The 14,105-nt window shown below is 42.4% G+C and overlaps 1 protein-coding gene across 1 annotated transcript in view; it reads left to right on the top strand.

Annotated features, from left to right (window-relative positions):
* RBFOX1 (RNA binding fox-1 homolog 1) overlaps positions 1 to 14,105 on the top strand; it is a 158,773-nt gene that overhangs the window by 99,746 nt on the left and 44,922 nt on the right. The window contains exon 10 of the mRNA XM_035132149.2: positions 9,831 to 9,895. Coding sequence (XP_034988040.1) covers positions 9,831 to 9,895 — 65 coding nt within the window. The remainder of the gene's footprint in view (positions 1 to 9,830; positions 9,896 to 14,105) is intronic.

Here is a 14,105-nt window from a genome sequence, read left to right as displayed (position 1 = left end):
TAGATTAAGTGGTCTGTAACCAGATTTATTTTTCTTTCTGGAATCAGATAACATGGAAATGAGCACTAAACAGGTTACAGTCTGCTAGATTTTCAGAAGTGGTTTTGATGTACAGTGGTACCTCGGGTTAAGAACTTAATTCATTCCGGAGGTCCGTTCTTAACCTGAAACTGTTCTTAAGCTGAGGTACCACTTTAGCTAATGGGGCCTCCCACTGCCGCCACCGCCGCGTGATTCCTGTTCTCATCCTGAGGTAAAAGTTCTTAATCCGAGGTACTATTTCTGGGCTAGCGGAGTCTGTAACCTGAAGCGTCCGTAACTCGAGGTACCACTGTAGTGTGAAAACTCAGTCAGAATGCCGAATTTAACAGTCAGGGAAATGTATGAGAAATGGAAAGAAATGCTTTGTGGGCGCTGCATAAGATTGCTTTCCATTGGTGTTTTCAGACTGCAAACTAGGAAATATTGTGGTTTCTTTGACGTTAATCAAGACTTGCTGAATGAAAAGGCCAAAGTGCTTGGTAGGCTTTTCTGGGCAGGGGAAAAAAGGAGAGACTCCCATAACAGAAACATGGAAATGTTGGGTATAGCCTGATACAGTTCATAGGAAGTAACAATTGTGTTTATTAGACCTGACTTGTGCAACTTTCACATAAGCTTTTGCAATGCATACATACCCTTGATACTAGAGATTTAAGTGTAAAGTTAGGATGTTTGAGAGCAACAGAACTGGATTATGCTCAGGACAGATTCTGTGTCTTCCAAAACATGTAATAAACTTTAAAAATCTCTCTTTGTACCTTGATAATTCCATAAAGAATTAAGCTACCTCTAAACCATAATGTGACACGGGTGGCGCTGTGGTGTAAACCACTGAGCCTTGGGCTTGCCGACCAGAAGGTCGGCGGTTCGAATCCCCGTGACGGGGTGAGCTCCCATTGCTCGGTCCCTGCTCCTGCCCACCTAGCAGTTCGAAAGCACGTCAAAGTGCAAGTAGATAAATAGGTACCGCTCCAGTGGGAAGGTAAATGGCATTTCCGTGTGCTGCTCTGGTTTTACCAGAAGTGGCTTAGTCATGCTGGACACATGACCCGGAAAAACTATCTGCGGACAAACATCGGCTCCCTCGGCCTGTAAAGCAAGATGAGTGCTGCGACCCCAGAGTCGTTTGCGACAGGACTTAACTGTCAGGGGTCCTTTACCTTTATCTTTAAACCATACTGTAATTTCAGATCTTAATCATATAAGACAGCCTTCAATCTCTAAGCAATCAATCCTAAAAACAGAGGTAATTAAACCTCATTTTGTCACTACGTATAGCTTTCTGCAGCCTAATTGTGTTGCTGTTGCATCATCAGCATTGGTATAGCAAGAGATTGATTACATTAAATTGGAATGAACATTAAGAATTCATTAAGTGGTACTTGGAGGAAGGGAAAACCTATAATTTTTATTTATTACCAATGTTACTTTTGAGACATTTAAGCTGAAATCATTTGCATGTTCAGTGACAAAAAGAAGGAGAAGTGTAGCTTCTAGGGGATGTGAAGACTTTTTTTTGTAATAGGGAGTTGTGAATATATATATATATATTCACAACTCCCTATATGGAATAAATGCAATTTGAAATAGCTGTTTGCAACACAGAAATGTAAAGACAAATGTAATTTAGAAACACATTTGATAGCTGATGTAGTAAAGGAAGTAACTGCAGGTATTTTGCACAAAGCAAAAATCAAAGTAAGTTTGGGAATTCTTCCTAGTGATGTAAGACAAGCCACCCAGACTCATCTTGAGAATCATCTCAGGTTTTCCAACATTTCAGTTGAATACTCAAAACCAATAGTGAGTGTTTTCCATAACAGCCTCTCCTATTCACAACCTGCCCCTTCACCTTGGCAAAGAAGAAGTGAGTATATGAGTATATGAGGGGAAAATGAACATAAAATTTCATATATTAGTGAAAATAACACAGAGAAGTGCATATTAGGGGAATTGCATACAGTTAGGAAAAATTGTAGACAAAAAGTCTATATGAAGAGAAATGAGCACTCATGAATTTTCACAATGCCTTTAAAAACATACCAGAAACTATTGAAGATATTAATATTGTGCAGTTTGAAGCAATGGGGTAAATAAAAACTGACTCCTCTTAGGGGGGAAAAATGGTCAAGACCAAAATATTTGGTTCCAAAACTTTAGTAACAGAACGTTCTTCAAACTGACACAAAAACCAAGTAATGGTACATTTAGATAGTTGCATGATGTTAAATGCTTGTCCAAGCATGCAAATATAAAACAACTACAAACTGACCTAAAATCAAAGGTCTTTCTCTCTGCACAGACTCCCATTACAGCCTGGCCCTGCTTTCTCTTCAAGAGAGAGGTCATTAGCAATCCTTTGTCTTTGGTGGCTTTCAGAGAACAAAGACTCACACAAAATGGCAATTTGCAACTGAATACTTTATTCATGTGATTTAAGGTTAAAGCAGCATGTGAGAGAGCAGAGATACATCAACAGTTAATTATCAACCTGGTGGCACTTTGAGTACTCCTACTTTATCTCAATATAATTTTCCAATATAAACCCTTTAGCAATACACATTCAGAGTTATTTTACATTTCTATGTACAATTAAACAATTACATTTAACAGAAACTTCCTCCTCAATATCAGCATTGCCCTTGTAGAACTCAACAGAGAAGAGGATGGGGACAAAACAAGAATTAGTTGGCTCTGCCTGCCATGAGCTCTGGTTCCACCTACTTTTGGGTATCCCTGCCTTCCAGCCCAGCAGCCCCCATGGTTACCAACCACAACTGGTTATCATTTTTGGGTACCCTTGATTGACGGATGAATGGATTGATTGATGATTCGAAGCATCCCAAGGAATGTCAGGCATGTGAGCGATTCTATTTGAACTCTGTGAGAATTTTCTGCCTCATCATGGCTCACATGAAGCTTCCTTTTCCTTGCCAGTGAAGGCCTGAACAAAAATGGAAAGCCATGATTCAACTTTGATGGGCTCCGCTGAGTATTTTCATATTTCTTCAAGGAGAGCACCTAGACCACAGCTCAATTTTCTCTCTACGGTTGTTTTCACTCTGCCCCTTTCCATCGTTTGCGGAGGAGAATAAAATCTAGATGTGTAGGAGAGAGAAAATATGTGATTCAGAATTTATTAGTTCCCTGCAGAGTCCTGAAATATTGACTGGCTCTGAGATCGATTACCACCCAGCTCTGGCTTGGTTAGCTGGTTTAAATGGAATAAACCAAATCTCTGTGGTGAAGAGAAGGGAAGAAATAGAAAAACCTGACAGCAGAGACATTGCTTGGACAAGAACAGCATGAAATAGAGACAATAATACTGTGTGTGTGAGTGTGAGTGTGTGTGAGAGAGAGGGGGGGAGGGAGAGGATGTGGTTATGGGCATATGTGGATTTACACATATGCAGGGTGAAAGTATTAAGGAGAAATCATTCACAAAAACAGAGCCTAAGAACAAGCAAACAAGAGATCTGGCAGAAATGGTCAACTTGCTGGAAAAGATGTCAAAAGCTCATTTCTCAGAGATAAGCTGGCTTTGCGGTATGAGGTGTTGGAACACACACAAACACATGCTGAAGGCCCCAGGTGCAGTCCTGGTAGAGGACTGAGAAAGATTCCTTTTATGGACTTATTAGATGTAGAAACGTGTGTGCTTTTTGATGTCCATTTTGTTGTTTCTTCAGCTTGTAAACCACCTTGTGTATAGTAATATAGAAAGGCAGTACAGTGGTACCTCGGTTTAAGTACACAATTGGTTCCAGAAGTCTGTGCTTAACCTGAAGTGTACTTAACCTGAAGCGAACTTTCCCATTGAAAGTAATGGAAAGTGGATTAATCCGTTCCAGACGGTCCATGGAGTAATTAACCTGAAACATACTTAACCTGAAGCGAACTTTCCCACTGAAAGTAATGGAAAGTGGATTGATCCGTTCCAGACGGGTCCGCAGAGTACTCAACCTGAAGCGTACTTAACCCGAAGTATAAGTGTAATTGGTTCTGGAAGTCCGTACTTAACCTGAAGCGTACTTAACCTGAAGCTAACTTTCGCATTGAAAGTAATGGAAAGGGAATTAATCCGTTCCAGATGGGTCCGCGGAGTACTTAAACTGAAAATACTCAAACCAAAGCGTACTTAAAACGAGGTATGACTGTATACAAATTAAAAGTGAAATGAAATGAAAGGGTCCTACTGGCCTCCCCAGCATCGGGAGATGGTGTGGGGACCAGCGCGGTTTAGCAGAAGACTGCACCGGCCTCAATGGTGTCAGGAGATGCACATGACTTCATGTGTGATGTTACACATGTGCAATGTGCCCTGCGCCCCCTCAACCTTTGTGGCAGCCTGGCACCTCCAAAAGAATCTCACACACCTAGGACTCCTTTAAATTATCAAGAACCCTGATTTGCCCAGGGATCCCAGGGTCAAACACACCCACCCCTTTTTCGTTAATGCTGAACATGTCTTGACTGATTGGGGACATCAGAATATGTGGTGGGGAAGGTGGCCAACAACAGGCATGACCCCACTTTCTCCCTCATGCAGTTAGGGCAAGGTGGAGAAATCTAGCTCTGTTTGCATTTTTATATGAAACTATATATGGACCAAAACACGGCAAAATTTTGAAAGTCGCACTGAATTTTGCAATGAAATTCTCCAAACAAATTCTACAAAAATGCATATGAGTAAATATAAGATGCAAACGTCCATTATCTGAAGGGAAGTTCTTTCAAATCTGGAGGCAAAATTGCATACTAAAAAGTGTCCATTAGGAGATACGTGCAATCCTGGGTAATTTTTGTGAGGGCTTTTCTTAAACACACACAAACTGATAAGTTAATGTGGCAAACTGGATTTAAGATTGGGGAGAAATGAGAAACTGAAAAAATGGAGATTGACAGAAGAATCAGACTGCTCTCTGTTAATCTCTCAGGAATGGGGAGGGGGATATTGAAACCAGTCAGTCAATCACCCATTTCCACCACCCTTCTGAGTGATCCCCCCTCCCCATCCCCACCCCTCCCCACCCCTTCTCTACATAAGTGCCTGGAAACTTCCATTTCACTGTATCTGAAGAAGTGTGCATGCACACGAAAGCTCATACCAAAATAAAAACTTAGTTGGTCTTTAAGGTGCTACTGAAGGAATTTTTTTATTTTACTTCGATCCAGACCAACACGGCTACCTACCTGTAACTGAAACCCCCTTGTCATTGTACCAAGATTATACTGCATTTGTGTTTTATCAAAACACAAGTGCATATTCAAAGAACTGTATGAAAAGAATACAAATGTGTATTTACTTACTTACTTACTTCCAAAGTATATGTGTGATTTAGTAGCTTGGGGTATACAAATAGTATGCACCAACCCTGGAATTCATTTTCATGAGTTTCCTAGTTAAATTGAAATGCAGGCAAAATGCAGGGCAGAGCAAAACCAAGGGATTATAAAGTGACTGGATGGGGAAATCCTCTCCTCCCGAAATTGTTGTGCTCACTTCAGCAGTAAAAGCCAGGAGTTGGGAAATCTTGTGAAAGCCAATTGATCTCCCCTCCTCTTCGTTATCTTGTAAACTATGGGGGGAGGGGGAAGACCCTTGAATCCCAGAGGAAAATGGAACGGGCAGATTCTAATTGGGATGTAAATGTTGTTTGCCTTATCTATGGAGACCGGGTTCTGACTGTTAATTGGCATGCTGTGAGATCATTTGGAAACGGTTGATATAACTCCGTGGTCCATTGAACAGGAAGCATGGCTGTTTTCACAGTTTGATCATCAATGCACCACTGCACACAGTTCCTTTCCAAGATCCCCCACCCCCACCCCTCACTTGCTTATAATGGAACAGTTTTACTTGTCACATCTAACAAGTAAATGTTAATTCTGGGGGAGTGGAGTCCTTCGTTGCAAACTATTCAATAATCCAGTGAAGTTAGAGCATTCATATCTGCCTTCCAAATTCTTGCAAGTCCCCACCCACCCCTTTCCCTTGTTTTGAAGGAGATTTCCATTTTCCTGCCTCATTTTCAGGGCACTTGAGAATTTATTAAGACTTTCTGGGGAAGTAGAGTTTTGAATGTATCTTATCATTGTGAGTGGCTGAGAGTGGCATATGTGGTCCCCCCCCCAAAAAAATAACATTTCCCCAGCATTCTGCAGCCTCCCCAGGTGACCATGTTCCTGATCGTGCCCTTGGAAGTAGTTCCCCCCATGATAATGATAATAATAGCAATTATTTATTTATTATTTATTATTTATACCCTGCCCATCTGGCTGGGTTTCCCCAGCCACTCTACGCGGCTTCCAACAGAAATATTAGAATACACTAATTTATTAAAGATTAAAAGCTTCCCTAAACAGGGCTGCCTTCAGATGTCCTCTAAAAGTCTGGTAGTTGTTTTTCTTTTTGACATCTGGTGGGAGGGCATTCCACAGGGCGGGTGCCACTACCGAGAAGGCCCTCTGCCTGGTTCCCTGTAACTTGGCTTCTCGCAGGGAGGGAACCGGCAGAAGGCCCTCGGCACTGGACCTCAGTGTCCGGGAAGAACGATGGGGGTGGAGACGCTCCTTCAGGTATGATGGGTTTTAATGCTGACATGGGCACCTGGGGAGCCTGCTGAGATGAAAGTAGTGACACTTACAAGCAATCCTTGCTTCACTCGGAAGCAATGTATAAACACCAAGAGATTTTCACCAAGATTTTCTCTCCCCTTTGCTCCCCTACAAGTAAAATATTTGATGGAGCCAGGAGGGGGGCAAAGTTCATGGGCATTGTTCGAAGAAGCTTTCTAAATGGACTTGTAAAATGGTTGCCTAATGGCAAGAGAGCAGGGATTGGGCAAAAACCTCTGACATAATTTATTACTGTACAGTCTTTATGACTGGAGTGGAGAGAAAGAGAGAATGCAAACTGCTTGCTTCATGGGGCGGATTCAAGGAGATCTACTAGGATGAGAGAGGAAGTAGCACCTGGTTGCTTATCATTTTTTTAAAAAAATTAAACTAGGAGTGCCTAGTTTACTAGGAGGGCTGGTTCATATGCAGGTCAGCACACACAAAGCCAGTCTTCCTCTTCTGGGCTACCCTTGGTGGTTCCCCAGCTGACGCCTCCCACCATTCCTCGTCATCCAGCCAGTCCCTGATGCCTGGAAGGGAAAAGCTCCCCAGTTGTTGTTGTTGTTGTTGTTGTTGTTGTTAATCTGCCCTTTACCCCAAGGTCCCAGGGCAGTTTACAACAAATGAAACTCAGTATTTGAAAGCAATTTAAAACAACTTACTGTCACAGAAATAAGATGGGTCCTAAAAATATGCCCAAGCAGGCAAATACATAATTTTGCAGCCAGCCTTCATTGATTTTGGATGCAAGTGGCACAGAAGCCTAGAAACTTGGGCGTGAGGAGAGTTCGGTTCAAGTTCCTTTTTAGTTTTAAGAATGCAGAGTAGCCCTGGACCAGACTCTTGTTTTTGAGACCAGTCAACACCACCAGAACTGTTTTGGAGATAAAAAGTTGGGTGGGGAATAAACCTTCACCAGCACTGTTGCTAGGATTCGGGGCGGGGCTTATCTGCCACTCCCCCAATATTTTATTCAGGTTGGCGCCCCTGAATATATGCATTTCATTTAAAAGTATGCATAATAAATACAGAAGTTCAGGCAAGCAGTCAGATAGAGGCTGCAGTGCTAACCTTTTTTCAATAACTACGTATGTTTAATGTTTTATTATGTTTTAATATATGTTGAAAGTTGCCCAGAGTGGCTCGGGCAACCCAGTAAGATGGTTGGGGTATACTACTACTAGTAGTAACAAGGCTAAAAGGAAGTTGCAACCAACTGTGCAATGTAATTGGAGGTATTCTCAGATGATCATAGGGACCCAAGTGGCGCTGTGGGTTAAACCATAGAGTCTAGAGCTTGCTGATCAGAAGGTTGGCGGTTCGAATCCCTGCAACGGGGTGAGCTCCTGTTGCTCGGTCCCAGCTCCTGCCCACCTAGCAGTTCGAAAGCACATCAAAGTGCAAGTAGATAAATAGGGACCGCTCCGGCGGGAAGGTAAACGGCGTTTCCGTGCGCTGCTCTGGTTCGCCAGAAGCGGCTTTGTCATGCTGGCCACATGACCCGGAAGCTGTCTGCAGACAAACGCCAGCTCCCTCGGCCTATAGAGCGAGCTGAGCGCCGCAACCCCAGAGTCGGACACAACTGGACCTGATGGTCAGGGGCCCCTTTACCTTTACAGATGATCATAAATGAATTGGAACTCCTGTCTAAGAAACTGCATTGCACCATCTGACCAAGGTCCATCCTGTTGTAGAATCTCTTTTAAAAGTGTTGATCCAGATGCCATTTGGCACTTCCAAAGTAAATCAGGGGTCACATACAAGTAATGAAATATCTGACAGATAAAATGTCAACATGTGAAGCTAGTAATTTTATTTCCCTACTAGGAAAGGCTTGCCCTGTGTGATTTGTGCCAGTCACACAGATGTCAACGTCACAAGGAATCATTCACTTAGTTCCTGTTCCTATACTTCTTGCTGCAACTTGTTCCTGTTAGAAGTGGACCTCTTCATCAGGGAAGATATAGAAAATACCTCACATTCCTTCCTTCTTATTGCTTAGCAACTGTGATGAAGTGGCTAAGCAGCAGTAGCAGCAGCAGCATCTCCCTATCTGCCTATTCAGCCTTAGAACATTGCCTCAGCCTTTTGCTTTGTGACTTTCTTTATCAATGGCCAATTGATTTACTTTTTTAAAAAAATGAATGCTAAATTTCTGGACCCTTTTCTTGTATGATGTGGTGTGGGAATGACCATGAAGATGAACTAGAAATTCTTCAGAGCTCTATCCTCAGATGGAACTTAATTCCCCTTAAGTTCACCTGGCAATTATAGGAAATACTCAGTCAACTTCATTCATGCCTGCCCACTGTTGATTCTCCACATGTGGTGACCAAAGGTAAACTGCAACTGTAGTTGAAGGCTTCATTAATAATAATAATAATTCTATACCCCACCCATCTGGCTGAGTTTCCCCAGCCAATCTGGGCGGCTTACAGCATATTCAAAACATAAACTGTTGTGTAATTCTTTATCTCCTTGACATCTGAAGGGAGGGCATTCCATAGGGAGGGTGCCACTACCGAGAAGGCCCTCTGCTTGGTTCCCTGTAACTTCACTTCTCGCAGTGAGGGAACCAGCAGAAGACCCTTGGAGGAGGACCTCAGTGTCTGGGCTGTTATTCACTGTCATGGTTTAACAGTCATGGTTTCCCCCTCTCTCTCCATGAATCTATCTAATCCCCCTTTTTAAAAAAAGAGCTGTGAATTACACACTTTGGTTAAGACCATAATCTAATGCACACCTGCCTAGGAGCAAGCTCCACTGAACTCAGCTGGACTTAACTTCTGTACACGCATAGCAAGTCTAACTATGAGGATGAAACTCAGGGAATACTCTGAAGCTGGACGCGCAAGCACACTTACAATAGGAGTAAATCTCATGGAGACCTTTCTGAGCAGGCATGCCCTGGATTTGTATGTAAATTCATCTTTCATTATGCCTTTTCTGATGTGCACCAGCTCGTTCAGCTAATGTACAAGCTGGTTTTAGAAACTGCCATTAACAATTACACTGTTTGAAGCTCTCTGTAGCTGTATGTGAAACTCATAAGCCAAACTAATTGTTACTAATTATTTGGGGTGTTGTGTGTATGTGGTTCTCCCCCCTCCCTCCAAATTTGTTACTGTTTGTAATTCTAATCTGATTAGAATGTCTTTGTGTTTTAGGGTGGTTATGCTGCGTACAGGTATGCCCAGCCGACCACAGCAACCGCAGCTGCCTACAGTGACAGGTAAAAAGTAATTTACTGCTGAATACATACCTCAGTTGGAAATTGTGCTACTTAGACACCTTGTGCTCTGCTTAGGTTCCATGTTTTCTTGCTCTGTGCATAGCTGTGGTCTATAAGGCTGCATAGATATAATCCATGAAGAGCCATTACTAGAAAGGTTAGTTGATATTGGATAGCTGCATCGTCACATCTAAACCAAATTTACCATGAACTTAGCAAGGAATGGAGAGGCTGCACGTGGCTCTCCAAAGTCTGGCATCATCCTGACATTTAGCTTTATGTTCCTTTACTTTGTGAAAGATAAATCCATGTTAAACCCTAATTAAAGCCAATGGAAACAAAAGATATACAGAGCTTATCATTATTGGTGGGAAATGATCAGCAGCAGAAACGAAACAGTGCTTTCTTGCATCCCCTAATTTTGGAAGCGAGTCCCTGTTGATCTGGGACTTCATTACTGGGCAAACATGCACAGAATAAGATGGTAATGTCACAATTCTGTTTCTATTTATTTAGAAGTAAGTTCCATTGAGTTCGACAGTGTTGATGTTGAGAATCTCACAAGTGCGGAGAAAACCTCAGTGGGACTTACTTCTGAGTAAACATTGCCCGTCACACTGGTCTCACCATTTCACTGCCCATCCCACTGAGCTCAACGTGTAAGTGAAGCCCAGCCTTCACTCTCTCCCATTGCAGTCAGTGGAACTTACATACAGATGCTTATTCATAGTTTGATTGTGTCCAACATCATTGGGGGAGCAAAGGGACCCAACTCAAATAAAATCTGATCACACAGAATGGCAGACAGAATAGAAATACCTTAACTTTGACAACATCAGGTTTCCATTGAAAGAGAAAACAGTTAAAACTTCTAAAATCAATTAGATTTACAAAGAAGCAGAGGAAAGGAATACAATACCTGGATGATTTGCAAAAAGTCTTAGAACTCTCATTTTCACTTACAGAAAATGTTCAGGCTTTGTAAGCTGTTAGGGGAAATGAGTTCCACCGGTGTTGGGCACCTCTGGAAACCTAGCTGGGGAGAGTTTGTCAAGGAAGCAATGTTACTGAATTTTATATTTCTGTTCCTTTTAAGGTGGGGAGTGGCATTAAATTAAAAACACATAACAGTGGAACAAATGGTACATATGCATAGATATAGAGTATATATCATATAACTTTAAAGTGCTGTTCATGGATTCAGTTCCCTAAATATCTATCTATATGGAACAATGAATGAATGTTGAAATGTTCTGCATGCTCAGTTGCTTTCTCAAAGTGCTGCTTATTCTGGTAATGAAGAAACACATACACATGTTTGGTGAATAAAATCAATTTGCATGAGCTGGCTGAGGCATGCTGTGTCTGACAGGTAAGAAAGTTAACCTTTTTTTCCCCACTCTGACTTACGGATTAGTCTTATCACTCCAGTTCTGCTATTTGTGCCTGGTATGCAACTGGAGTTCGAGGTGTTTTTTTTTTTTTTTTTGCTTTTCATTCCTTACTTGGAATATCCGATCGTACGGAGTGCAACTCAGTCAATCCTCATTTCATTTCCACAAAGGTGTGTCATTAGCATGTGGCGGCTAAAAGTATTTACTCTGTGAGCTTGCAGCGCTGAAAAGGCTACTGGATCTTTGAGAGCAATATCTAAAAATGGTAGCTCAACATTATCTAGAGCCAAACAGGAAAAAGAATAGAAAAGGAAAATCCCCGTTAAGCTTCAATTTGTCACTTGGCTCTCTGAAAACATAGTTTCTGGGGTTTCGATACATTTTTTTCCCCTACGGAGGAGTGTTGTGGGGTTTGCATGGTGTAAGTATTCATAATGGAATTGAACACCCTGAGCATGCACAGAGTGGCTTCTGCAAATGTGCATTATAACCTGCCCCACCCACAGCAACCTGCTATTGCAAAGAGAGCACCACTGGTATCCTGAACAAATCAAGTCAAGCAAGGCCATCTGTGCTTCCTCTAGGAACGGGGTGGGGAACCTTCTTTCCCCCCAGCCCAAGGGTCACATTCCCTCTTGGACAATCTGTCGGGGGCCACATGCTTTTGGTGGCACCCAGAGGCAAAAGTGGGTGGAGCAATGAATGTAAATTTTACCTTTCTATAGTAGCCTTGTTTCTACACATACTCATGTACTCCTTTCTATCCTACATCCAGGCAGCAAGAGGCTTTGTCACAGTTCATTGATGTATTCTAGCCAGGCAGGCAAAAACACTTAATTAGGGTGTGAAGCAGGACTGGTGAGGGGCATGGCCTGGGGAGACCCCCAAAGACCAGATAGAGAGGCTTCCAGGGCTGCATTTGGCCCCTGGGCTTGACTTTTCCAAGCACTACTTTCAGATTGTCAATTTGCTTTTCAAGAGACTACTCTTCAGGAGAAGCATGAAAATAAGATATTTCTGGAGGATTCCTGGAAAAGGCTTTTGATCAATTGGAATGGCATGGCTTGATTTGAAACATGCTTGGGATTGCAGAGGTGTGACAGCATCCGTTTCACAAGAGACTGAGAATATGACCAGGAATTGTAATAATTTCCATTCAGTTCACATTTAAAGGCAAGCCCACCTAATTTGCACCTTTCTGAAACAAATACAGACCAAAACATAGCTATCATTTGATGTTTGTAATACAGTTCTCCACCCAAATTGTGTGTGCAAAAATGCACAGGCTTGGGGACATCTCCATGGCATTTGCATTCGTGGTATGGTAGTGTGGGGCAGAATTGTTAGCCCTTGTTTGGTCAAGTGTCTGCATTTATTAGAATGCAGTGACTTTACAATTCAGCTCTCCATTTTACATGAGTCAGCCTAATGCAGGAGCATTCCCACAGCCTTCCAGTTCTATTCAAAAGTGTTTTGAATGGCTTAGGTCTGGAGGAAAACTTCAGAGGCACTGAGCTTTGCCTGAAGCAAAATATCAAGCAGAATTTAGATGAGAGGAAGGAAGGAAGCAGACAAGCAAGCTTAGTTTCACAGGAGGCAGTGATGGCCACCAACCTGGATGGCTTTAAAGGAGGATCGAACAAATTCATGGAGGATAGGGCTGTCAGTTGCTATGTTCTGCCTCCACGGTCAGAGGCAGTAATGCTTCTGAATACCAGTTGCTAGAAAACATAGGAAGGGGAGTGTGCAGTTGTGCTCGGGTGCTGCTTGTGGGTTTCCCAATGGGGCATCTGATTGGGCATTGTGAGGACATGGTGTTGGACTTGATGGGCCATTGGCCTGATTTAGCAGGGTATTCTTATGTTTAAGCTTTCCCATTCAGCTTCATCCATAAATTATTCTCATTTTTTTGAGGACATTTGAGTGCAAGGCCCCCAATGCCTCCATATGTTGTGCTAGCAACTGTAGAATTTCCTGAGCAGTGTGTTCAGCATTTTAAAGCAACCTTCAACTATTTTTGCTTTGCAAAAGTAGATTTATTGTTCTCTTTGGAAGCTGACCATCCAGATCATCAACCTTTTTTCAGGCCTCTGGGCACATGTGAATCTTTAATGCAACCCCCTCTAGTCACTTCTTTCTCTTCTCCAGCCCCCACCCTGAGAGAGGGAGAGAGATTGCCACTTTTCCAAAGGATCTGGGGGATAGTGAAATTCAGTAGAATTAATCTGAACCTTAAAAAGCACATAGAGCTGAGAGAGGAAATGGGAAAGAGTGCCACTCTTCCAACTTCCTCCTTCAGCTTTATGTACTTTTCAAGGGAGTAAAAGATCAATTTCACCGTCATGACCAAGGGACAGCAAGAGGGAAAATAATCCATAGACTTTGTGGGCAGCAGGGGAAGACCTCAAGGACATGATTGTGCTCCATTGCTCCAAAGAATCACTGGAGACTTAATTTTAGCTAGTTTTGTCAAAACTTTTGACTTTCCTGCATTGCAGGGGGTTGGACAAGATGTCCCTCAGGAACCCGTCCAACTCTACAATTCTATGATTCCATAATTCCCTTGGAATTCCCCTGATGTTTTGTCTGAGGAGAAACTCTCAAGTTTAGAATTAGGTGAAGACACTTAGCTAAATCAATTTTCATTTGCGTGGTGGGAATCAGGGGAATTGGAAAGCTCCGGGTTGGGATGGAGGAGAAATTCGAGTCAAGTAGCACTTAAAGAGAAGTCTATCTAATCCACATTTCCTTTGAAACAACATGAAAGCCAAATCTTGCAAGGCAGTTCCCTAGCCAAGATATGTGTACAGATATGT

Source organism: Zootoca vivipara, chromosome 14, assembly GCF_963506605.1.
Source record: "Zootoca vivipara chromosome 14, rZooViv1.1, whole genome shotgun sequence".
Lineage (NCBI taxonomy): Eukaryota > Metazoa > Chordata > Lepidosauria > Squamata > Lacertidae > Zootoca > Zootoca vivipara.
Note: the sequence above shows the minus strand (reverse complement) of the source record. Positions and strands in the feature narration are given on the sequence as shown.